Source organism: Drosophila sechellia, chromosome 2R (assembly GCF_004382195.2).
Source record: "Drosophila sechellia strain sech25 chromosome 2R, ASM438219v1, whole genome shotgun sequence".
NCBI lineage: Eukaryota > Metazoa > Arthropoda > Insecta > Diptera > Drosophilidae > Drosophila > Drosophila sechellia.
Window position 1 is genome coordinate 9,354,468 of NC_045950.1, and position 22,217 is coordinate 9,376,684.

A 22,217-nucleotide genomic window follows, 5' to 3' on the forward strand; every position below is an offset into this window, starting at 1 on the left:
GGCAACTTTATTTACATCCGCGACCAGTGCGCGATAGCGACCGCCGCACTCAGCTGCTTACAACACTGCGTAAATTGATGCGTAAATTGGCGCGCACTGTCTGCCATTTCATTCGCACCCGCACACAGCCTGCTTTGCCTTTCCCACATGAAAACGAAAAGCAGCCACTCGGTGGAAATTTTGTTACCATTTTGCTGCGCTTAGAAATTGCGGAAAGTCGCGCTGCTGCCAGCCGTTCGATAGCTAAGAGTCCGCCGTATCTTTTGCCACTAATCTCGTGAAAATCCGTGCGCCGCAACTACGTGAAAAAGGCCACCGAAAAAGGGCCGCCGCTGTGAGTGTGTGTGAGCAGCAGAAAAGAAAAAAATGCCCTGCCGCTGGAAGTGAAAAATGCGCTCGCCATTTTGACTTGGGGCGACACTTATTTTTTGTACAAGTGCGCTCCCCATTGCAGTCGTCGTCGTCGTGGTCCGCATCCGGATTTGCACACGTGCCCCAGTCCGTGGGTGCAGTACGTCCGCCTATTCACCGCCGTCGCCCCATTCCAGCGCCATTTGCCCCCCCCCCTAGCGCACACGTTGCGGCAAAACGGCACGTAGCTCGGCTGATTCCTTCTGTTTTTGGCGGTCCACCTGGTGAGCGGTAAGCGACAACAACAAGATCACTTGATCTCCGGCGACCGAAAAATGGCGCATTCGACGGGCGGTACGGTGAAGGCCGATGAGGTGAACTTCTTCTACCGGAATGAGCACGGTAAGTGGGCGGAAGCGGGGTCCTATGATAGGAGTTGTGCTCACGGTGGAGTGAGTACACTCCGTCCCTCCCCTCTAGTCCCACACACACACACACCCCCTCATACACAAGGCGACCCACACAGATACGATACAAAGTTGCATGGGCAGCGTAAAACGCCATCTTTGCTTTTTCGGGTTTCTTTTGCCTACCATATTCATCGTTTGATACGCTTTGCGGGGGGAGGCCAACGAGACGAACCGAAAAGAGTGCTAGAAATTGGCAAAAAGTAATAATAAAAGACAGAGAGACCCCCGCGAAATAACAACTTATATCGGTGAGCCACCCAGCCCCGCCCCCTTCTGCCATCTACGCCCATCGCCCAGTTGGCGCGCTCACTCACACACACTCGCACATGCACACACACTAGCACGCGCGCGTTTTCTCCTACTTATTTTTTGTTTTTTTCATTGGGCGGCGAACAGCTGATTACTTCGCCGCCACTGCGAATTCGCTTTGAGGATTTAGCATGAAGTGAAGTAGTGATAAATCGTTGATTTTAGCTACGTATTATTGTGTGGGACATTGTAAATTCAACTTGAAACAAATGTATCTGAACAGCGTGACATTCTGCCATATCTTAGCGAGTGGGAGAAAGACGGAGCTCACCGCCAAGAGAGATCGGGGTGAGAAAAAAAAGCCACAACAAGAACAACACTGTTACACACACACTCGTAGTCAGCCACGAAGCTGAAGCCCAAAACAGGCGAGCGCAAATAGGTGTAAGCGCTGTACACGTGTGTGGTTGTCCGTCGCCGCGTTTATGCGGCATTTACCGTAAACCGCAGTAGCCAACTGATTGACTTCATGAGTTTCATTCAGTAATGATACCAAATAAAAAGAAAATAAAACATTGTTAAGATGTCTTTAAGAAAGCAAGAAAATGAAGTATTCATTTATAAACTTTACTTTCTTATGGATAGCTTTATGAAAATGACTGAAAATCATAGCGTCTTGGATATGTTCCCAATATGTAACGACATAGTAATATGCAATCCATGATATTGGATTTTGTTGAATTGGATGCATAAACGCTGTATATAGACCAGTATATCAGCCTGCGCGTACCAGCGAGTTATCTGTAGTTATCTAGTTGACTGGTGCAGACGAACTATGGAACTGATTTTCCAATTGCAGGGATTATAGTTTCACCTGCATTTTGGGACTCTGTCTAGGCATTGTAGGATAATTCCCGCCGAATTTAAGACTCCCATCGCTACCATCTGGTATGACAGTCCGGCATTTTCTGGCATGTGTCGCTGTTCAAGCCCCCGTGAGTCTGACTCACATGCAGGTGTGTGTGTGCGTGTGATATGTCCGTGGGTGCGGGAGAGTTGGCAGGTATTTTTAGCGCTCGACCCTTTGCGGTTTTTGTTTTGGGCATCTTCATCTCGATTATGCGTTGACCACCTGCTTTGTTGTTATGATTATGCAAATATTGGGCTGGCGACAGGTGAATAATTATTACATCGAATGAATACCATCTAAAACTGGAAATTTTTAGAAAAGCCGGTTAGATACGAAACCCAGGGGTGCCAAACGAGTAGTCTTAAGGGGTTTCCGTTTAATTCTGTCTTGATATTATAGTATAGGTTGCTTTGGAATTTAAGTGCGTATAGTGTTGGATATACCAAATTAGCAGTAAATAAAATTTAATAAGATCGCAGCTAAGAACTGTGATTTGTTATGTCACGCTTTTAAAAATACTAACCGGTATTGATTTTAGTTTTTATTCTGTAATATCAGAAATGCAATATATTTAGGCTTCTGCTTGCTTTATTGTTTTTCCAGTTAAAGGCCGAATAGTGAGTTTTAAAGGGAAATCTATAATCGCACTATATTTAATTCAATTTATATTCGAATTCGGATTAATCCGACTAATGGCTGATCAACAATCTCGTCGAGTCACGAACTTTAGTATTGAACCATCTCTAGTTTGTTAAGGGTCACGTGGTTGCCATCACTAATGTCCAGGCGATCTGGTTTCGGGTTGTTTATGCTTCTGCATTTGTATCCTTGTCACACCGATTGAAGCACACGCACACTCACCACCAGCACGTGAGTGTGGGTATAAGTTTCAGTATGTGTGTATGCACCCCAATCTTACTGTGCCGCTCGCCTTTCGTTGTTGTATTCCGACTCCAGTGCGCTTAACTCGCTCCATTCTCTTCACTTCGCTGCGATGAATTCACCGTATATACGGCGAAAAAACGCATCGTTGATAGTACCACACACACATTTCGTTACTCGCTAACACCCATTTGTGTGTCTGTGGAGTACATGCAGTTTTGTTATCAACGACGGCATTTCAGTCGCGTGTTATGTGTATATCGGAAACTAAGAAACCTCCGCATCTTCCAATTTCAAATTCTGCAGGACAAATATCCAAAATGCTGAAGCCGGCCCAAAACAAGTCCGAAATGGAGGGCGGTAAGCCCGTGGCGGTGGTCTACGCCACCGGTTCAACCGCGCGCAACAGCGGAAGTGCTAGCGGCATCGGCAACGTGGGACGCATGGGCGCCTTTAGTCAGATGGTAAGTGTAGAAGGCGGTTCCCCACGTTGCTTACACTTAGTACCTAACAATCCGATTTAAACGCAGGGCTCCAGCAGTCAAGGGCAGTTTATACGGCTGCAGGACAACGGACTGTCCATTCCGAAAACAGAAGGTAAGCGTGTCTGACTCACGTTGATCCTCCTCTTACCACTTCAATTAATGATTGTATCCCTTATCGTAGCAGGTACTACCTACACCACCGTTTCGGCGCAAAAGACTACGGGTGCTGGCAGTAGTCTTTACGACTTTCCCTTGAAGGGAGATCGCTATGTGAAATTTACGCCAAACCCCATAAAAATGAAATCAAAACTGTAAGTAGTAACCAACCGAGCAGGATCGAGGAGGATACTACAGCTTTGTTCCTTCCCAAACAGCCATGCCATTCAGAGCAACTCGTTGCACTCCATGTCCGCCTCCTCATCGTCCGTTCAAAGGAAACGCAAGCCGGACAAGGCAGGCAAGGGTTTGCGCCATTTCTCGATGAAGGTATGCGAAAAGGTGGAGGAGAAGGGCAAGACCACCTACAATGAGGTGGCCGACGACCTGGTCAGCGAGGAGATGAAGAACAATGCGTACGACAACAACTGTGATCAAAAGAATATCCGACGTCGTGTCTACGATGCGCTCAACGTACTGATGGCAATCAATGTTATTTCCAAGGACAAGAAGGAGATTCGCTGGATAGGACTGCCCGCAAATTCGGCAGAGGTGAGACTTGTGTTTACCAAAGGCACCAAACTCCAAGCTAATGTGATAATGTTGTCCCCTTTCTATAGACATTTCTGGCCCTGGAAGAGGAAAACAGTCAGCGCCGCGAGCGAATAAAACAGAAAAACGAAATGCTGCGCGAAATGATCATGCAGCATGTGGCGTTCAAGGGATTGGTCGAGCGGAACAAACGAAACGAGAGCCAAGGCGTGGTGCCTTCCCCCAATGCCTCGATCCAGCTACCGTTCATCATCGTGAACACGCACAAGTCCACGAAAATCAACTGCAGTGTGACCAACGATAAGTGAGCTCACATTCCGTCGGAGTATGGCTTGTATTCTATTCCGAATATATCGTTTCAGGTCCGAATACATATTCAAGTTCGACAAAACCTTCGAAATGCACGATGACATTGAGGTGCTCAAGCGTATGGGATTCCTATTGGGTGAGTGTTTTTAATATTGTGCATTCGGGATGAGAAATTCATTGCATATGCTATTACTTGCAGGACTGGATAAGGGCGAATGCACGCCGGAGAACATTGAACGAGTCAAGTCCTGGGTGCCTCCGAACCTCGCCAAATACGTAGAAGGTATATGGCCTTATATAGCCTTTCAGTTCAATGTTATTAAATTTTATATTTGGCCCAGCCTACGGCACCGGCAAGACTGGCGAAAACATGTACGAATCGGACGACGAGGACAATGAGTTCAACGGGTACCTGGAGTCGGCCAATGAGTCCCAGGGCTTTGCACAACACTCGGCACAACACACCACCGATGGCGAATTCAAGCTGGAGATGGACGATGACGAGCTGGACGACGACATTGATTGAGTTGATAGTGCCGCCGTCATTGTGCCAGCCATGGCTGATGCGGACACGGATGCGGATGGAGGAGCAGATGCTGATGCGGAGGACACGTTTAGTTTTACGTTTATCAACGCTTTGTTAGGTTTGCCACGGCCCCCTGGTTAGTCAGGGAGCTGCACTCCACTCCAATCCACTCCACACCCAATCCGACCCACCCACACAATTGGTTTTGTTTACTTCTCAATGAGACTCTTAAATTATATATATAAAATCTCGCAGCGACGAGAAAGATTCGGTAGTTCATGTAAGTGTAGTTTGCATACACAGTTCGTAATCGTATCATTGAAGATTTATGTTTAAGCTGGAACGTTTTTAAAATAATTTGTCTAGTTAAGCAGAACGCGTTTTTAGTTCAAACCACAATTCACATAAGGCAATACCGCGCAACCACAGGCCCAGACAAATGTTCACTCTCTAATTAGTTGTTATCAGTCTCCCTTTTCCCCCTCAATGGCCTTTTCATGTTTGGGTAGGCTTAACCAAAAGCGATAATGTTATGGGTAATTGTCTCTTAATAATATAATATACCAAAACTGTACACAACCGCAGTGAAATGCAATTATTTTTAGAATGCCACGAGCAGTTTGAACTGCAGACAAGAGCGAACATATGAAATATGTTTAATTTGCTAACACCCTTCGACAAAGCGATTGTTTTAGATTCTCAAAACCCACATTTTAAGTTGACAAGGGAGTGCAGATAGTTGCGAAATAATCAACCTACCTAATTAGTAATAACAATTAAAACAAGATATACATCTTCAGAATTTGTATTTATATTATTGAACCTTCTTCAAGTGAATACAACGGGCATGCAAATACAAATTAGTAGTCAAGTATAAGGCGTTAACAATTAAGTGTCGAGCATGTAGTTGTGTAATGAATCGAAATAATTGCATGGACGGAAAGGAAATTACAAACAAGTGAGACGAAATCGAACCGAGTGACAAATTAATAAAGAAGTAATTTGCATATTGTAAAATATGATAAACCGAGAATTTAATCTTTTCCTCCTCCCTTCTGCTTGCACACCTTTCACAGAGCGATTAAAATGAGAAGCCCCTACACCACCCAATAAGTCAACAGCCCATGACATCGCATATGGTTAATGTTTACTTTCATTGGGATCGCTGACTAATAAACATTTACAACTAAATGGAAATATACAAAAGGCGGAAGATAACTTAAAATACAGGGACGTACATATACAGAAGCTGATCCAAACATAACTTAAACTTAAGCTAATTATCCGAGAATTTGGTCGGCTCAGGCGAATCCCTCGCCCAGCACAGCTGACGTCGTTGAGGGCGGACCCAAAGGCACCTGCTGCTGAGCAGCCAGGTTAAAGTCGTAGTTCATCTGCTGCTCCAATGGCGGAGACGCAAAGGCTCCCGCGGACAAATTCATTAGTTGGGGCTGTGGCTGAGCGGGCTTGGTTTGATCCTGCATCTCTTGGCGCATTTGTTGTGGCGATTTCACATAACTAATCGGAATGATGCCGGAGGTCTGTCCGTTAGTGGTGGCTAGAGCCCAGCCAGTGTTCAGCAAATTGAGCGTCTGCTGGATGTCGCGGGGAGCCACATGTAGCGTTTGGCCGGCGCGCAGTGAAAGCTCGCTCGGGCTGCGACCCACGAAGTCGTAAACGGCCTGAGTCTGAATCGGCGCAGTCCACTTGGCCGGATTACGGGCTGGTTGGGATGAGAGCACAAGCGTTATTCGCAGTCTTATCTTAACAGGCCTTATCGGCCAGATTATAGCACATGGACGGAGCAAAGTGCTCTCGATTAGATAAACTGGCCTGTGCAATGTGCAGGCAGGGCTTACCTTCCTCCTGGGCGGTGTTCGTCACGGTTCCCAGCAGCTTCATGATCAAGTAGGGAGCAGTGAAGATGAAACTGATGAAGGCCAGCACAGGCCAGGGTGAGTTGCCCTTTCGCGGCACATTAGGTGCTCCTCTCGCCTGGCCATTGTTTTCGTTCAGTGCCTCGGCAAAGGCCTTCTTGAAGGCCGCCGATGAGGGGTCCAGGTTCGATAGGCGCAGCCAATAGAGAATCCTTTAACGAAATATACATATATAGTTATAACGGCTTCCACACTATTGCACCGCACTCACTTTCTGTACACCCAGTTTAGACCGCGGAATATGGCAAACGTAGTCCAAAATTGGGCAAACACACTTCGCAGCCGGACAAAGTTCGTTGCCACGCCGAGAATGGCCCGGAACGAGCTGGTCAGCGCGAAGAATGTGGAGTCAAGCATGGAGGCGATGTTGCCGATGGCCGACACCAGGGATTCGATGCTCTGAAAGGCCGGGCGCGAGCTGGACTCAGCCATATGAATGAACCGCTGCTCCGCATCGTTTTCACCCAATGATCCAAATCTGTTGTACCCTCCGCCGAAGCCACCACCATAGCCTCCGCCATAGCCACCTCCATAGCCGTATCCACTTCCAAATCCACTTCCAAGTCCACTTCCAAATCCACCCAGTCCACCATATCCAAAGGCGCCACTGTTGAAGCCACCATAACCCCCGAGTCCGTAGTTGTTTCCGCCGTACCCGCTGCCGAAACCACCGAACTGTTGTGTCTGCTGGAATGGGGATTGCGGCAAAGGAGGGGGCTGCGCCGGTCCGGGCAGCGCCCTAACATTGCCGTATGGAGTGCGCAGCACCGCTTCCGGCGGAGATCCTCCGGCGCTGGAAACGCCAACTCCGATGCTGCTCGAGGGCGGCAGCAGCGGTGCCTCGCTGATCACCGCACTGCGTAGGTTATTGTTGTCGACCATGGTGACGAAATCCGACTGACTTCGGACAAAAGGAAAAGTGCTGTGAACTTTACCCCACGGCACGGTAGTTGCTTTTGTACGTTCGGATCGATAGTCGCTTTTTGGCGCTGAATTGGACGGACGGTAAGTGACCGCTTCGTGCGGATTTGCTCGTTGTTATGTCCTCGGATCTCCAGCAGAGTCTTATCAACGAACTTTGGCGAAATTTTTGTTTTAACAATTAATCAATTTTAGCAGTTGTACCGTTTTATCTATTTCCAGCTAGATTTAGCGAGATTTCCAACAGGGGATGGCACTTGAACACCAGTTACCAGATCTGGGTTATATATCTCTAGCTACTCCTAACGGTAAATAGCTAGAGTTTGTGATAGTTATGCTCCTTCAAAAGCTTAGCTAAATGCAATTAATTTTATAACACAAATTTTTTTGATAATTAACTTGCGGCAAAGTAACAAATTCAGTCAAAATTTATGTTTTTTGTTTAAACAAACTGTCCCTTGATGTTCGTTTCTGCATACAAGTTTAAGGTTACAAATTTATAACAATAAAAAATAGAACAGTGACAATAAAATAGCCTTATTATTGTTGTTTAATTACATTCGCGGCGGATGACAACTCTGTCGGACATCACTAACTCGCAAATGAACAACAGCTGTTGAACCAGCGAGAGCCCAATACAATGAGTTTTGATGCCGATTGTGATGAGTTTATTCGAAACAAACTATTCCGTACCAGAGGGAAATGTAGTAAGTTGACCCGCCTACTTGGGTGCTCCGAACTTGCAGTGCAAATTTACCTCACCTTCAGCCATATATGCCCGGCAATCGGATGTCTGCGTAGCGGTGAAGCAAAAGTCCATATCCCGAGCCACTGCACCCACTTTGGCCATGGCGGAGGGCAACAACAACAATGTGATCAACATGCGGCATGACATTTGGTTCCACATATCAATGCACATTGACCCGGAGGACGTGCAGACCTTTGCTCTCATATGTAAACAAACCGCCAGGCTGGTGGCTTCTCGGGCCTTTTGGCGCAATCTTTACCGTCGTCACTGCACCGGAGCCACCTCTGGTTGGAATATGGACCTGCCGACCGAGCTGCAGCTGGAGCCGATACGCAATTGTGATACCCGGGCGCTCAGATCCCTTGTCATAGAGGCGCTCTTCCACTGCCACCGACCGCTGAAGGTTCGCCTGGAGCTAGGTTATAACCTGGACTGGATGTTACAGCGCATCTTTGTGTCCTGTTGGCAGACGCAGTACCAGTGTCTGTGGATCATGTGCTACAAGTTTTGGAACCGACAGTCCCATGAGCAGGACGAAACGGAGGCGGACACGAGTGAAGTCGTTAATGACTGGGAATCGCTGGCGGATGATGATGCGGCCAAGCTAGCTCCAACTTTTGGTAATGCCCACGAGGGTGTGGTTCTGCTTATTGTTCTGTGCCGCCACTTCGTGCCAACTCCCAACCAGCTAGCCTATGGCCCTCAGCAGGCACGTTACCGTCTGCGGGCCACCCGGGAACTCCTCTGCACGGATATGCGGGCCAAGAACCTAGAGCTGGACTTCGCTGAGGATGGCTGCCGAAATGTGTCGGTAACCGTTAAGCACGCTCGCATCGAAAAGTACAAAGTATTGCCCTGGTGGCATCCGGACTTCCAGAGATTCGTTAAATAAAACCCACGCAACGCAACCATTGTCAGTTTCTTATCTGCAATATTTCTGTGTTCGCACCTTATCACAAGTGCTACCGCCCAAAGCACATGTTCAACATTGTTAACATTCGTCTAGCATTGATCGTTTTTATTCAAACTGTCACTTCTGGAGGGAAAAATCACATTTGCATGCCTAAGAATAAAGCAATCAGGTGCATCGTCGTGGTAAAAAGCGATTATGTTAGGGACTACAACTGGAAGAGGACTGATCGTTCATACATATATACACATACTTTTAACTTAATCATAACTCTAGGTGCCACGAATACAAAACATGCAAGGAGGGTGGCGTGTTAAATTCCGTTTCTCGGTGTTCGGTGTCTTTTGTTTGTTGTTTAGAATAAGTGGAAGCTTTCCTTTGGGATTAACCTACACCTTGCCCAGCAGGTCGTGGCCATAGGGCTTCTTGCGGTATCCCTTGAAGGCGAACAATTTAAATGCCAACACCATCATCACAATGCAGAAGGCGTACAGCAGCATGCCCATCCGCATATCCATGTCGGTGAAGACGCTTGAGATCTGTCGCTTCTGCCGCATCTTGTCCGCCGTGGGATGCAGCAGTTCCTCCCGCTGCACACCGTAACGGCTGACGAACTGCGGATTGTGTATGTTCTTGAGGAAGCCCAGCACGGCATCCTTGTTCCATTCGATCTCCAAGTTCTCCGACTTGGAGTCGGGCGTGCGGTAGCATTCGCTGCAGCTATCCGGCGCTGGGAATTGCTTTTTGGGAAACTCTGGATCCTCGGTGGCGTCGCCTGCCAGGCGCTGGTTCACCTCGTTGTGCGCTGCCCAAAGCCACAGAACGGCTTCCTCTTTGTTCGGCACACTCCAGATTTTTCGCCTCGATGCCATTGCCTGTGAAATGCAAACAAAATAAGTTACTCAATGCGTGAGCGACACAAAAAAAACAACTGTTGTCACAGCTGCAGAACGAGCACCTAGTTAATTACAGTGGTACCTCGCTAGGAGCAACCCGAAAATAAATGCAAGTGGGTACAAAATCTATTTACAGGAGGCTGGCTCAACTATATATAAACATTAATCCGATACAAAAGAGAACACTATAAACTATCAGATACCCATTACCCGACTAGTGGGACTGCGAACGAGAAATTTCAAAAATCATAATAAAATGAAAATTGAAAAAAAAAACAGAAAATTCAGAAAAATATATTTGATATACCAATAGAAATTTGAATGACAAATGGAAAATTTTAAAAATTCAACACATTAATATACGTACAATCCTAGTACAAAACAAGAGTGAGTGCTACAGTCGATTTCCCCGAATATGAAAACATTTTCTAAAAATCTAAGAGAGAAGTCTGAATTATTTAAAAAGAAACAGTATTGTAAAAGTAAGAAAGCAAGTGATTATTTAAATTTACCTGACTACAAATTGCCCTTGAAGCGTACTAATAAATAGCTTGTGTAGTTAGCCTTAAGAGAAAGTAGTTGTGTGACTCACGGATTATTTGTGAATAACAAATAAAATCTCGGCTCAGCGGGAGGGTCAGAAAAACAGAAAACAATTATCAGAGTGACTACATCGTGGTTATTCAATTAGTGGAGTACGTGTAGCGAAATCAATACCAGGTAGGCACTACAGATTACCCGTGAAGCCCCGGGAATCGGAGGTGCTGATCCGCAGACTGGATTTTTTAATGAACACAGCATTAAATTATACACAAGTGCTGCTGTTTAATGGTCTAATTTGGGCGGTAAATTAGTTTTCTGCTAAAAAAAGATCGAATTTGCATGCACGGAAAATCCCGAGAGTCAGCACTCAAGTCTTTTGTTTGGTAATCAACTATCCTACCCTACCCCATAACGATCGCCTTCCTAATCAGCACTATTGTGGTCATTAGCACGTAGCTACCTCTCCGCCTGCTGACTCACCTGAAAGTGTTCGGAGCACTCGGTGCAGCCGAAGAAGTTCTTGATGTAACCGTGCATGGCCTGCAAGACTTCCAACGGATCCTGAGACTCCTCATTGTTGGCCGCCTGCACGGTCATGAAGTGGAAGAGTGTCCACAGGGAGCAACTGAAGCCGCGCAGGCGAGGACTGGATCCAACGCAACCCACAAAGTGGGTGGAGGAGTAGACGGGCGAGAGGTGAGCCTCTAGGCGCTTCAGCTCCTCCTCGAACTGGCTGCCCGTCAGTTTATCGTTGAACTCTACCACATAGTCCTTCAGCTTGGACACCAGCTGGTGTCCATTGGCGCCGAGCGGATTGTAGCGCTGCAGCACTGCTAGGAATCGCTGCAGTGCGAGCAGTTTCTCGTCACTGATCTCGCCTACCTTGGACACCTCGTTGTGGAGCACCGTCCGTATGGCCTGCTCGAGATCCGCCTGGTAGACGAAGTGCTTGTTCCGGTGCACTTCATCGATCAATTCGTTCTGCCCCTTAATCTTGGACGCCGGCGTAGCCGATGGTTGGTGCACCGTCACTGGCCTAGGAGTGATATTCTTCTTGCCCAGCACATCCCACAGCTTCTTGGCATACGATTCACCATTAGTAGATTCCGGCGCGTACGCCGTAATCTCACCTTTGCGATCCACCAAGCTGATGGGCAGATTGGTCGGGTCAATCTTGAATTTGGCGGCCACTGCTGGATCAATGACGCGCCGGACGCTCACCGCTGGCCACTGGGTCATGAACAGAGCCACCTCGACTCCTAGAGTAGTGTTTTCCGGTTCGTGGACCACTGCCACGTACTGCGTGACGCTGCTGAGACCTTCAAACAAACTGCTGGCTGAATCGTTCTCCGTTAAGTAGTAAAAGTTTGGCCAGTAGGAATTGTTGTGGCTGCTGGTCAGGTTCTCTGCGGCCACCATACCCGCGAGCATCTCGCGGATTTCGTTTATATCCTGCGTATGCAGACTCTGCCCGTAATGCTGAGGACCCGGCTGGAAACCGGGGCCCAGGTAACGTAGCGTTGGATAGCCCATCACCTCGTAGTTGCGGCAGACGCCATTGTTCTCCTCGGCGGCGCAATCGATGGCCGCCACGATGAGCACCTCCGACCAGGGCAGCAGGTGCTCCGCTACCGACTTGTACGTGGGTGCGAATCTGCGACAGTGGCCGCAGTAAGTGTTGTAGAACTCGACTAATGCTCCGCGATTCTGGTCCAGCACGGTAGCATTGAAGTTGTCGACCGACAGGCGGATAACCTTATCCCCGTCGTCGTAGAGACCCAGCGTGGGATCCGATGGAGCTGACTGCTGCTTGAGGAGCGCCTCGTATCGCGGAAGGGGAACGCCCGCGGATGCGAAGTCCACCAGCACGGCGACGGCCAGAATCACCAGATGCGTTGCCAACATTTTGAGGATCTGCCCAATTTGCGGGAGCGGTTTGCGGTTGCGATTCGTACGGAATGCGATGTGGAACGCGACTGCTCTGCTGCGATAAGATTTAACTTCAGCGAAGCATTTGGAATGTTTTACGGTCGCAAGTGGTTTGATTAACTGCTGCCAGGGATGCCAAATCGTCTGCTTTCTAGCTAGGATTCTTCAGCTGTTGCCCAAACCCGCGAAGCGAAACGATGTTAAACGTTTTCGTACCATGTAATTTGTGCACTTTTGAATTACTTTGCCTATTACTTTGTTTTATTCCGAGGAAAAGTAATTTTAAGTAATTTTTTGTTAATTACTAGCTACAAGAATTCATTACTACTACGAACTAGTTCCCTCCCAAAAGAACTTCTAATAAATAACAGTTTCAAGATTAGGTCAAAGCAAAATATTATTAAAGTTATATAAAAATAACAGCGCTAGGTTATGACTGCTTGCACTCTACATCAAGGAAATGATTATTTTTCACAATTTAAAACTCTTCATTGTTTAGTAAAACATGTTTTTTAAATTTATTGTTTCGTTCGTCATATTGTTTTCGTTTAAGTTTTAATTTCAAGTTTCTATATATTTATATAAAGCAAACTTAATATTAAATATCACGATTATAACTCATATTAGTATACATGTACATACATTTAGTATCGTTTATAGCATTTGATTTATACGTAATAAGTTACTTTTTATTACCTTAAATATTTATATTTTAAACCCGGATGGCCTCTGTTAAATTCAATCTTATTTAACATGTTACTGGCTCCCAGTAAAGAGTTGTGTTCTAACCGTTTCCTCTTACGCGGCTTAACAGTGTTACCGTTAGCAGCAGAGCCAAAAATCGCTTTGCAGCACTGTCTCAGTTGGGGGCACAAAAAATAACGGGAGCAAGATGATTTTGCGCTCGTGGGATCGGGTTAAACCTCGTTCCATTTCGGATTTCGCGTGTTTCCTCCTGGTGGCTGTCTTTGTGCCCGTGACATACATCTTCCATGTGACTGTTGTTATGCCGGAACTGTTTGCCATCGGAGGGATTTGGTACACGTTATTATGGTTGGCCAGCCTGTTCATCATCTTCAACATCACATCGAACATGTTGGCCTGCATGCTTGTGGACACTAGTATCCGCAGTGGGTAGATAGCAGTGACTTTGTGGTATCCCTTCTAAGATTGTCTTTATAGAGGAGCTTCTGAAGCCACCGTTGGATGCGGCGCAGCTGGCACGGTGGCACTCTTGCCAGGATTGCCAGACGCTGGTGCCACCTCGATCCTGGCACTGTGAAGTGTGCAACGTGTGCGTGCTGAAGCGGGACCACCACTGTCGCTTCACTTGCTGCTGCATCGGGCACCACAACTACAGGTACTTTTTCTACTACCTGGTGTACATGATCATCGGATCCTTGGCGGCCGCTATCATGGAGAGCATCTATCTGTGGCATCTCCATCTGGACATCTACTGGTGTTGGTCCACGCTGTTCACCATGTTTGCTCCCGTGGTTAGCCTAATGCTGTCTCAAAGCTGGGAGTCCTTCTACTTGGTCATATATGATCTCACCCTTCTGGGCTTCGCCATATCATCCCTGCTCCTTGTCTTCCACTGGTCGATATTCAAGAGCGGTTCGGTGACACGCGAGCGCGGCACAAGAAAGTACGATCGCGGCTTGGGGGGTAACCTGGAGATGGTTCTGGGCAAGAGAATGCATCTCACCTGGCTGTCGCCGTTTCTACGCAGCGATCTGCCACACGACGGGGTGAACTGGGAACCCATAGCCGCCTCTGCTCCAAAGGAGGAATAGATCTGAATTGTGTCTTACCCATTCTTGACATTCATTAGAGGCATTTACTTATATCTACTTTATAACCAATTACTAATCAGTATTTTTTATTTTAAGACTCACTCACTAGTCACCATCTGAATCAGAAATAGTATCCAAATTCTTTGTGTATATCATACGTTATACTTTTCACAACTTGACCAAGAGAAATTAATTTTTAATGTTTACAAGTCTCACATTTGATCAGCTTACAAGTTAAAATAGTACAAAACCCTTTTATTAACATAAAGCTCTACAAAAAATTTAGAATTAATATTGAATTAATATGTTTAATGAAAGAATACATGTATTTATTTAATGGTTATTAACAGCGTTTATTATATCATTTAGAAAAGACTACTACTTATCGAGGAAACTTTCGCCTACTAGCGATTTCAGTTTGGACAGGTGTGTTTCATTTAGGGTAAATCCTTCATGAATACGTTTGGCTAACGTCCTGGAATCGAAGTTGTTCTCAACGGCATATTGCAGGGCAAACAGCGCCTGGCTGGGTGACTTCTCCTGCACACAGGCGTCCACAAATTCTAGCAGGGCATTTAAGCTTGGTGTTCCGGGAATCCTGTGCTGGTTCTTATCAATGTGGGCGAAGACCTCGTTCGCCTTATCGTAGCTACCACCGCGAACGAGAAGCGTAAGTATATCTCCCAGCATTTGGCCGGTGAAGGACACCTTTCGGAGTCGCCTGATAGCCTCCTCCACCCTTTCGAACATATCCAGCGCCACCTTGGCGGCCTGTTCCGGCAACTGTGCTTGGGCTGGCGAATCTGGATTCGGCTTATTATCTACCAAAATGCGAAGAACGTAGAGTAGAAGGCTCTCTCGGTGCGTGTGATCGAACACGACCATGTCAGACCAAATGCGCGGCACATACTCAACGCCTCCGTTGATCTCAATTGCTCTGAGGATCTCCTCCATAATACCGGGCTCCGGTATGTAGATGTTGGGCACCAGCAGGTCGTAGCTCAGCATGAAGTCATCAAATGACTCGGTTTGACAAAGCAGTGCCAGGTAATTGCGGTAGTATACTGATTCCTTAAATGAGTCGCCAACCAAATCGTAGTTCTTGCCCGTGTGCAGCAGTTCGTCTACCTTCTTCGCCAGCGATTTGTCGTGTAAGTGATTGCGACACACATCCATGGCGGTGGCAAAGAAGTATGTGTCTTTGGGATGCTGAATCTGGAACTCCTTGCCAGCAATATCGTTGAGGATATCCACAATAACATGGGACACTGGTCCTCTCTCTCGGCAGAAGATGATCAGTAGGTAGTAGTAGGAACCCAGGCTGGGATTCACACCCAATTGTTTGAATTCCGGCAGAGCTTGGAGGGCAGCAGTGCGTGCCAGCTTAAAATTGCCAAATGTGCTAATGCACTGAAGCACTGCGTTCAGAGTTCCCAAGTTGGGTCTTAGCTTCTGCTGCGACATTTCATTTAGAAGCTCCGTGCAGAGCTGCCAACGCTGCTCGGCTGTGTCCTTCAGGAAGCTCACTATTTCGATAACGGAATTAAAGGTGTTGGTGTCCAGTTGCACCTGCTTCTCGCCAGCCTCCTGTAGCAATGCGTATGCCCGCTCGCACTGCAAGTACTTGGCCATTCCGCGGATAAGCGAGGCATATGATTGCGGCGTCTTTGGTTCTATTTCGGAGTACAGTTTCTCTGCCAGATCGCCATCCTTCCAGGTCTTGCCACTACGCTCGCGTCGTCGATTGTTCTGCAGGAACCAGCGCTCCTCAATGTATTCCTCCGGCAGTGGATCCTCGTTGTTGTGGAAGCACACCAGTTCCAGCAGACTCTGCTTAAGTTCGGGACTGATTGGATTTCCCTTTTGTTTCAGAAGGTTGTAGACTAGAACAGCGTCTTTGAGTTCACCCTGGGAAATCAGTTGGGCAAGAGAGCTCTCGTCCACCACTGAATCCTCGGTATAGACCATGCTGGGTGCGAATTTCTCGATGGCCGGCTGTGCCTCTTGGTGCTGTGACATGGGAAATGATTAATATAAGCGAAACACTTCTACCTGGCTGCTTACCATAAACAGCTCGCGGTGCTCCTCCTTGATCCACTTGGCAGCCTTGCGTCCCGATTCCTTTGACATGGCATAAGAACGCTTCGCCGCATTGGACATGGGTATCAGGAACGGGTCATCGTGGTACTTGTAGTGGGGTGCGGTGTGATCCCTGGCCACCGTGCCTGCCAGAGCCTGGAGCAGATCGGTGGGCGAACGCTCGATCCGATTGGGAATCTCAATGGGGGTATCTTCCGCCGGCGCCGCTGTTGTGTAATGTGCTCCGCTGGAACTCAAGCTGCGCGCGATGTTCGCCCTGGGCAGCAGTCTCAATTGGCGCGAGAGGTACATTGTTTAGCGGGCTTGTCACAAATCAACCTGATTTTCAGTAATAAAACCAAGAAAATTAAATGTTTTTCTTGTTTAAGTGTGAAAAATGCAGGTGCTTCTTCTTGCCCAGAAAGTGTGGCCGATCAGCTGAGTCTAATAGTCCGGTTAACAGTGCGTTATAGTATGTCGTTTTCCAGCACTAGATCAGGGATGCCACTCAAATTGAAAAATGAGCGCCAATCTTAAAATGACTTCGTTATCTATCTTATTAATTTTCATTTTCATAGATCTGTACTTTTGGTGAAAGTACACAGTGCTTAAATATTTAATATTAATATAACAATTAACTGATAAATTCTCTCGTAGTATACATTAAAATGCCATTATCAATCAGTACTGTGGCTACAAATGCTTTTCAATTCAGTTACTGATTGACTTTCAAGACGTTCGTTTGTCTGTTTTTTACCTGATCCTAACGATATGTCTCAGCCCAAGCCGATATTGTATTACGACGAGCGCAGTCCGCCCGTCCGCAGCTGTCTTATGCTAATCAAATTGCTCGATATAGATGTCGAGCTCAGGTTTGTGAATCTCTTCAAGGGCGAGCAATTCCAGAAAGATTTCTTAGCGGTAAGACAAATTTATTCAGGGGATTTGCTTGAAATAAATTAGAGCAATCAACATTTCAAGAAAACAATTAATTTAATTTGAAAAAATTCCTTATAATTATAATTTCTGTTTTATATTTTGCCATTTTTAGTTAAATCCCCAGCACAGTGTTCCCACTCTAGTCCACGGTGATCTGGTGCTGACGGACAGTCATGCTATACTCATTCACCTGGCGGAGAAGTTCGACGAGGGCGGTAGTTTGTGGCCCCAGGAGCACGCAGAACGGATGAAGGTTCTGAACCTCCTGCTTTTCGAGTGCTCCTTTTTGTTCCGACGTGACAGTGATTTTATGGTGAGTGTTTCGCAACTAAAACTAGGTGTTTACATATTTTGTTTTTATTTTTCCCAGTCGGCGATTGTCCGCCAGGGATTCGCCCATGTCGATGTGGCACATCATGAACGCAAGCTGACCGAGGCGTATATTATCATGGAGCGCTACCTGGAAAATAGCGATTTTATGGCCGGGGCACAGGTAAAAAAAAAGACCAGCTTATCTGATTGCGATTCCCTGTCGTTGTGGCGGCTCAATTAAGTCTAGAATTTCACCTTTGTTTCCGCGGTTTCAGCTGACGCTCGCCGACTTATCCATCGTGACCACATTGAGTACCGTCAATCTCATGTTTCCCCTGTCCCAGTTCCCACGTCTGCGGCGCTGGTTCACCGCGATGCAGCAGCTGGATGCCTACGAGGCCAACTGCAGTGGCTTGGAGAAGCTCCGCCAAACGATGGAGAGCGTCGGTAGCTTTCAGTTCCCATCTTCAACCGCGATAGTCGCCGAGAAGGTGGAGTAGCACTGGTTATCATCAAAAGGCTTGTTTAATTAAGCATTGAATCGGATTTAATTTGATGGTTGCGCCGCACGTGTGGATTTTTAATCTCCTACATTTCTATAAATTGTAAAACATTGTTTAAGTTATTGTTAGCATCTATTAAAATTTAAATTCAAAGATAAATAAACCGATTCATGCCAGATAATAATTTTCCAAGAACACAAATAATTTCGACAATTTCTCCTTTGAAAGTGTAAACTACTAATGGGTAGTAAACGGATATCTAGCCATCCAACCCTTTTACGTGGTTAAGCAGCCAATGTATATATTTGCTCTGGTGTAGGGAAAATTTATGTATTTGTAATTCCGCCAAATTCAAAGTAATTTAGCGGTTGGCCGCGACCCTTAAGCAAGCTCATTAACATATATGTGAGTGGATGACCCGTGTTTACCTCGAAAAACGCTGGCAAATATTTGAATGCTCCGGACGTTTGCGCCCGTAATGACAGCTTGTCAGGCCTAATAGCCGTATCGAGTGCCCTCCAGTTGAGCGGGGTAATCCTGTTCGAGGACCAGTTTGCTAATTGCTCCGCATCGAACCTCGAGGAGCAAGTAACTCGATGCCCAGGCCAGCCAACACGAACAAACTTTGGCGCACGCACCGAGCACCACATCCATGGCCACGTCCATCTTTACAGCTTGGTGTCTACGTGCACCTGGTCCTCTGATGTCGGATGTCTGCTCCTCTGCTCGTCTGACCCTCTGACTTTCCAGCTGCCAAGTGTCGGGCAAGATGCAGCCATTCCTAATGCCTTTTGTTGGCTGTCCGAGCAGCATCTTCCCGAGGCACGCGGCAAACTTTGCGCTTATACTTGCAGCAAGTTTTTCAATTTCATCCGGCGTTGTCTCAACATTTATCTGCCCTTCATGTTGTCAGTGCTTGTACAGAGATTTTTTTTGTCATGGCCACCGGAATGCTTTAGCTTTCTGTCAAAAGCGCATCCGGGTAACCAAATATATAAAACTGAATAATTTTACTTAAGTTTCATCGTACTCTTTTGCCGCAGAGATTAGCAACTTTGTCGGTGAATTTGCATCAATTTGAAATTTTATGTGGGCCGGCAAGACGCAAATAACAATTTGTGTATGCACAAGTGTCCAAGGAATCAGAATAGATTTAAATATTTTGGTTGCCTTGATTCATAATTCTTAGTTATAGGTACACCTTCATGATATATATTTATTAAATTTTCTAAAATCTAGGAAACAATCTTATAAACAGCACATAAATCTTTACAGATTTGGTTATATTGACATTTAGTTTTACGATTTTTAATTTTAAAAAAGTTTTTATTTATTTTCTTAGAGCATAAACTGTGTCGACACTCAAAAGGAATCATTTTTTCTACCACTTTTTCGTGTGTATTTGCATGTCGCTACGAATTCGATTAAAGGCCACGTTGCCCCATACATGCGACTTTATTTATGGGCAATTCCAGCGGCGGACGATGATGATGCAATGCCACCCACTGGGAAATGTCCAAATGCCTCAGCCTCGCGGAATCAAATTGATATATAAATATATATGTATGTATAAAGGCAAATTTACTGTGCAAACTGGGCGGAAAGGCAATTTAATTTAAATAATTACTGTAGTTTTTATGAAGCTAAAATAAATAATTAAAATCGAACTGGCAAGGACTTTTCAGCTTGCATAAATTAGACACAGTAAAGGGGGAAAACATGGTGGTTACAAGTTTACTTTCTCAAATCGAAATCTTTGGGAATGGTTTTTTCTCTGGTTAGTGATTTCTGCCCTACTTTTGACTTAAATTGTGAATTTTTCTGCTAATGAAATAGAAGTTTTCTGCATTAACTAAACACCCTATATACTCACACCTTGTTCCTGGCAAGAGGAATTCCCATAATTAGACCTATAATGGCTTCAAATTAGCATGGCTGCTAAAAACTGGAGCCCATCAAGGGGAAAACCCTGATGCGGCACACGTTGCCATTTACAAATCGAGTTACGGATGACAGACGACAACTTTTGTGCCAAACTTTTTCCCATCGCAAATGAAGGGCAGAAGGGAGGTTGCAGGTCCAGAACTCCTTGAGCCTACATTGTGCAAATTGATTTAGTGAAAATGCTTCTTTGAAGTCCGCCTGTTCAGCGCCTGCCAGTCAATTTGTCGAAATGGAAAGTTTCTCGATGCGGGGAAGTGGATAAAACCTCATTACAGACTCCTAGTTGCAGCCAGAAAGGCAGCCAGCTTTAAAGTGTTAGCCAGGGAATTCAATTAGGCCAGGCCATGCCAATTCCCCAATGGGAACATTCGGTGGCCAGAAGTCATCGGAGCGTGTTGCTGAAATATTGACAAAGTTTTCGCATTCGACCATTGGGACAAGCGATTTCGGGTTTAGCTCCTCGATTATTACATGGGCCAATATTTGCCGATTTTATTTCGGGTCAAACATCTCGCCTTTGGCCGCTGCTGAGTTGGTCGTAAATTGGAAAGCGGTCACAGTTGAATTATTGATTAAAAATCCCTACACTTTTCGCCCAACTAACCGCCCTCGCACATATAAATTTTCTATTATATTATTTTCACCTTCCGTATTCTCGGCCAGCTGGTGGAGCAGAAAGACCTTTTTGTTGTGGTTAAGTGCTAGGCATCTTGTTTGCGGTCCGGCTGAATTTCTAATTAACCTTTTTTCGGGCTTTTCGGTGGGCGTAGGCGGCGCCACGCCCACAGCGCCAGTATCATTTATCTGAGGCTTACGTCTCAGGATTTTACGTTCGGGTAAATAATATTGGGCCAAAGCCAAACAGAACAGAAGAGAACAAACAGCTAACAAATAAAAAGTTCAAAAGATTCCGCATCGCAATCATTTCAAATGAATTGTAAAATAAACTCTTTTTAAAGTATATAATTTAAGCGCCAGAACTTAGGAACCAGATTCTAAAGATTACTTGATAAAATCATTTTTCTATGATATTTTTAATAAGAACTTAAATTTTTATTAGCAACAAAGTTAAGTTTGTGGAGTCAATAAATAAATGCAAAGTATAGTTTCGTGAAATGTTGTCAGTTATTGTTTGGCTCATATTATAAGATTTAGAGAAGCCAAAAATTGGCAAAAGGTGAAAAATTTTAAACACAAAACAAATAATTCCTCCAACATTGTGGCACGAATGTTTTTTTGAACGACAAAGTGAAAATTTTGAGATTTATTTAATTGCTTTTGTCGCAAGGAGCCGAAAAATGTCTACAGAAATTATGGGAAACTTATAAATATAACTAGTGGATGCCATGACCGCGGCGAATCGAGTGTTTATTTTCGTTAACAAAATGACGACATTGGGCATGATTTTCCAATTAAATGCTGAGCTTAAATAAATAATGCGTCTATTTATAGACGGCCAACTCACTGGCAATGGGGCACGAGTTGCTAGTATCTGTATTCGAATCGATGTTCTTCGTTTTGTGTTTGTTTATAAATGAAATTGCAGTCTGCAAACTGAAACGCTTGACTCAATTTCCGTTTCCGCCCAGCTTCACTGTAAGCCAGCGGAAGCGGCACAAATGCCAGCAAGTGGTTGCTGGATGGCCCAAGGGCTCGCCGGATCCTTTGGAGCCATTGGATCCATTGGATCCCTTTGGTGCCTTCTCCCCAACGACCTAATTTTCGCTTGACTTCATTTCGGATATGCGTTGCCATTTTGTGACCATTGTGTGCTGGCCATTTTGCGGAGCATAGGCTTTCGGCCTGGTTGTGGATTTTTTATGCTGATTTATGGGAAAATAATCCCGGCTAACTTAGCGCCTGCAAAATG

General features: G+C 45.8%; 7 protein-coding genes and 2 long non-coding RNA genes across 11 annotated transcripts; 5 read left to right on the forward strand and 4 right to left on the reverse strand.

Moving 5' to 3' along the window:
- The first annotated feature begins 94 nt into the window (after positions 1-94).
- LOC6608966 (transcription factor Dp) lies at positions 95-5,920 on the forward strand. Of its 2 annotated transcripts, XM_002033644.2 has the most exons (9): positions 95-753; positions 3,169-3,326; positions 3,393-3,459; positions 3,529-3,658; positions 3,722-4,055; positions 4,124-4,359; positions 4,418-4,500; positions 4,564-4,647; positions 4,706-5,910. In XM_002033644.2, exons 1-9 carry the CDS (start codon positions 687-689, stop codon positions 4,888-4,890), a joined length of 1,344 nt encoding a protein of 447 aa, XP_002033680.1. In that variant the 5' UTR covers positions 95-686; the 3' UTR covers positions 4,891-5,910. The 2 variants fall into 2 exon arrangements, with proteins under 2 accessions (XP_002033680.1, XP_032571606.1); XM_032715715.1 differs by lacking the exon at positions 95-753 and having other exon boundaries at positions 3,532-3,658; positions 4,706-5,920.
- Positions 5,921-6,015: 95 nt separating this feature from the next.
- On the reverse strand, positions 6,016-7,968 carry LOC6608967 (probable peroxisomal membrane protein PEX13). The gene is made up of 3 exons (XM_002033645.2): positions 7,039-7,968; positions 6,750-6,979; positions 6,016-6,613 (listed from the first exon to the last, which is right to left on the reverse strand). The coding sequence occupies exons 1-3, from the start codon at positions 7,707-7,709 to the stop codon at positions 6,192-6,194; spliced, it is 1,323 nt and encodes a 440-aa protein (XP_002033681.1). The 5' UTR covers positions 7,710-7,968; the 3' UTR covers positions 6,016-6,191.
- LOC116800481 lies at positions 7,746-8,280 on the forward strand. Its single transcript, XR_004361426.1, has 2 exons — positions 7,746-7,832; positions 7,971-8,280. It is a non-coding gene; the product is annotated as an uncharacterized LOC116800481 (long non-coding RNA).
- An 81-nt stretch (positions 8,281-8,361) lies between these two features.
- Positions 8,362-9,404, forward strand: LOC6608968. The gene is made up of 2 exons (XM_002033646.2): positions 8,362-8,455; positions 8,517-9,404. The coding sequence occupies exons 1-2, from the start codon at positions 8,389-8,391 to the stop codon at positions 9,386-9,388; spliced, it is 939 nt and encodes a 312-aa protein (XP_002033682.1). The 5' UTR covers positions 8,362-8,388; the 3' UTR covers positions 9,389-9,404.
- Positions 9,405-9,493: 89 nt separating this feature from the next.
- LOC6608969 (sulfhydryl oxidase 1) lies at positions 9,494-12,891 on the reverse strand. Its single transcript, XM_002033647.2, has 2 exons — positions 11,326-12,891; positions 9,494-10,281 (listed from the first exon to the last, which is right to left on the reverse strand). Exons 1-2 carry the CDS (start codon positions 12,748-12,750, stop codon positions 9,796-9,798), a joined length of 1,911 nt encoding a protein of 636 aa, XP_002033683.1. The 5' UTR covers positions 12,751-12,891; the 3' UTR covers positions 9,494-9,795.
- Positions 12,892-13,622: 731 nt separating this feature from the next.
- LOC6608970 (probable palmitoyltransferase ZDHHC24) lies at positions 13,623-14,913 on the forward strand. Its single transcript, XM_002033648.2, has 2 exons — positions 13,623-13,904; positions 13,957-14,913. Exons 1-2 carry the CDS (start codon positions 13,667-13,669, stop codon positions 14,568-14,570), a joined length of 852 nt encoding a protein of 283 aa, XP_002033684.1. The 5' UTR covers positions 13,623-13,666; the 3' UTR covers positions 14,571-14,913.
- Positions 14,865-17,081, reverse strand: LOC6608971 (protein PTCD3 homolog, mitochondrial). Its single transcript, XM_002033649.2, has 2 exons — positions 16,635-17,081; positions 14,865-16,580 (listed from the first exon to the last, which is right to left on the reverse strand). The coding sequence occupies exons 1-2, from the start codon at positions 16,959-16,961 to the stop codon at positions 14,949-14,951; spliced, it is 1,959 nt and encodes a 652-aa protein (XP_002033685.1). The 5' UTR covers positions 16,962-17,081; the 3' UTR covers positions 14,865-14,948.
- A 295-nt stretch (positions 17,082-17,376) lies between these two features.
- LOC6608972 (glutathione S-transferase E14) lies at positions 17,377-18,588 on the forward strand. 2 transcript variants are annotated; one of them, XM_002033650.2, is made up of 4 exons: positions 17,377-17,570; positions 17,701-17,901; positions 17,959-18,081; positions 18,176-18,588. In XM_002033650.2, exons 1-4 carry the CDS (start codon positions 17,421-17,423, stop codon positions 18,398-18,400), a joined length of 699 nt encoding a protein of 232 aa, XP_002033686.1. In that variant the 5' UTR covers positions 17,377-17,420; the 3' UTR covers positions 18,401-18,588. The 2 variants fall into 2 exon arrangements, with proteins under 2 accessions (XP_002033686.1, XP_032572330.1); XM_032716439.1 differs by having other exon boundaries at positions 17,701-18,081.
- LOC116800600 lies at positions 17,958-19,586 on the reverse strand. Its single transcript, XR_004361502.1, has 2 exons — positions 18,832-19,586; positions 17,958-18,496 (listed from the first exon to the last, which is right to left on the reverse strand). It is a non-coding gene; the product is annotated as an uncharacterized LOC116800600 (long non-coding RNA).
- Between the last annotated feature and the right edge of the window lie 2,631 nt (positions 19,587-22,217).

Excerpts from the sequence above, each read along its gene's own strand:
- LOC6608966 (XM_002033644.2), top strand. The coding sequence starts at position 687 with ATGGCGCATTCGACGGGCGGTACGGTGAAGGCCGATGAGGTGAACTTC. Across the intron at positions 754-3,168 it reads CTTCTACCGGAATGAGCACG|GACAAATATCCAAAATGCTG; the intron begins GTAAGTGGGCGG and ends CAAATTCTGCAG. Across the intron at positions 4,648-4,705 it reads CCTCGCCAAATACGTAGAAG|CCTACGGCACCGGCAAGACT; the intron begins GTATATGGCCTT and ends TATTTGGCCCAG.
- LOC6608971 (XM_002033649.2), bottom strand. The coding sequence starts at position 16,961 with ATGTACCTCTCGCGCCAATTGAGACTGCTGCCCAGGGCGAACATCGCG. Across the intron at positions 16,581-16,634 it reads AGCACCGCGAGCTGTTTATG|CACCAAGAGGCACAGCCGGC; the intron begins GTAAGCAGCCAG and ends CCCATGTCACAG.
- LOC6608969 (XM_002033647.2), bottom strand. The coding sequence starts at position 12,750 with ATGTTGGCAACGCATCTGGTGATTCTGGCCGTCGCCGTGCTGGTGGAC. Across the intron at positions 10,282-11,325 it reads AGTGCTCCGAACACTTTCAG|GCAATGGCATCGAGGCGAAA; the intron begins GTGAGTCAGCAG and ends TGCATTTCACAG.
- LOC6608968 (XM_002033646.2), top strand. The coding sequence starts at position 8,389 with ATGAGTTTTGATGCCGATTGTGATGAGTTTATTCGAAACAAACTATTC. Across the intron at positions 8,456-8,516 it reads CCGTACCAGAGGGAAATGTA|CCATATATGCCCGGCAATCG; the intron begins GTAAGTTGACCC and ends CCTCACCTTCAG.
- LOC6608972 (XM_032716439.1), top strand. The coding sequence starts at position 17,421 with ATGTCTCAGCCCAAGCCGATATTGTATTACGACGAGCGCAGTCCGCCC. Across the intron at positions 17,571-17,700 it reads TCCAGAAAGATTTCTTAGCG|TTAAATCCCCAGCACAGTGT; the intron begins GTAAGACAAATT and ends TGCCATTTTTAG. Across the intron at positions 18,082-18,175 it reads ATTTTATGGCCGGGGCACAG|CTGACGCTCGCCGACTTATC; the intron begins GTAAAAAAAAAG and ends CCGCGGTTTCAG.
- LOC6608970 (XM_002033648.2), top strand. The coding sequence starts at position 13,667 with ATGATTTTGCGCTCGTGGGATCGGGTTAAACCTCGTTCCATTTCGGAT. Across the intron at positions 13,905-13,956 it reads TGTGGACACTAGTATCCGCA|AGGAGCTTCTGAAGCCACCG; the intron begins GTGGGTAGATAG and ends TTGTCTTTATAG.
- LOC6608967 (XM_002033645.2), bottom strand. The coding sequence starts at position 7,709 with ATGGTCGACAACAATAACCTACGCAGTGCGGTGATCAGCGAGGCACCG. Across the intron at positions 6,980-7,038 it reads CTAAACTGGGTGTACAGAAA|GATTCTCTATTGGCTGCGCC; the intron begins GTGAGTGCGGTG and ends ATTTCGTTAAAG. Across the intron at positions 6,614-6,749 it reads GAACACCGCCCAGGAGGAAG|CCCGTAATCCGGCCAAGTGG; the intron begins GTAAGCCCTGCC and ends CATCCCAACCAG.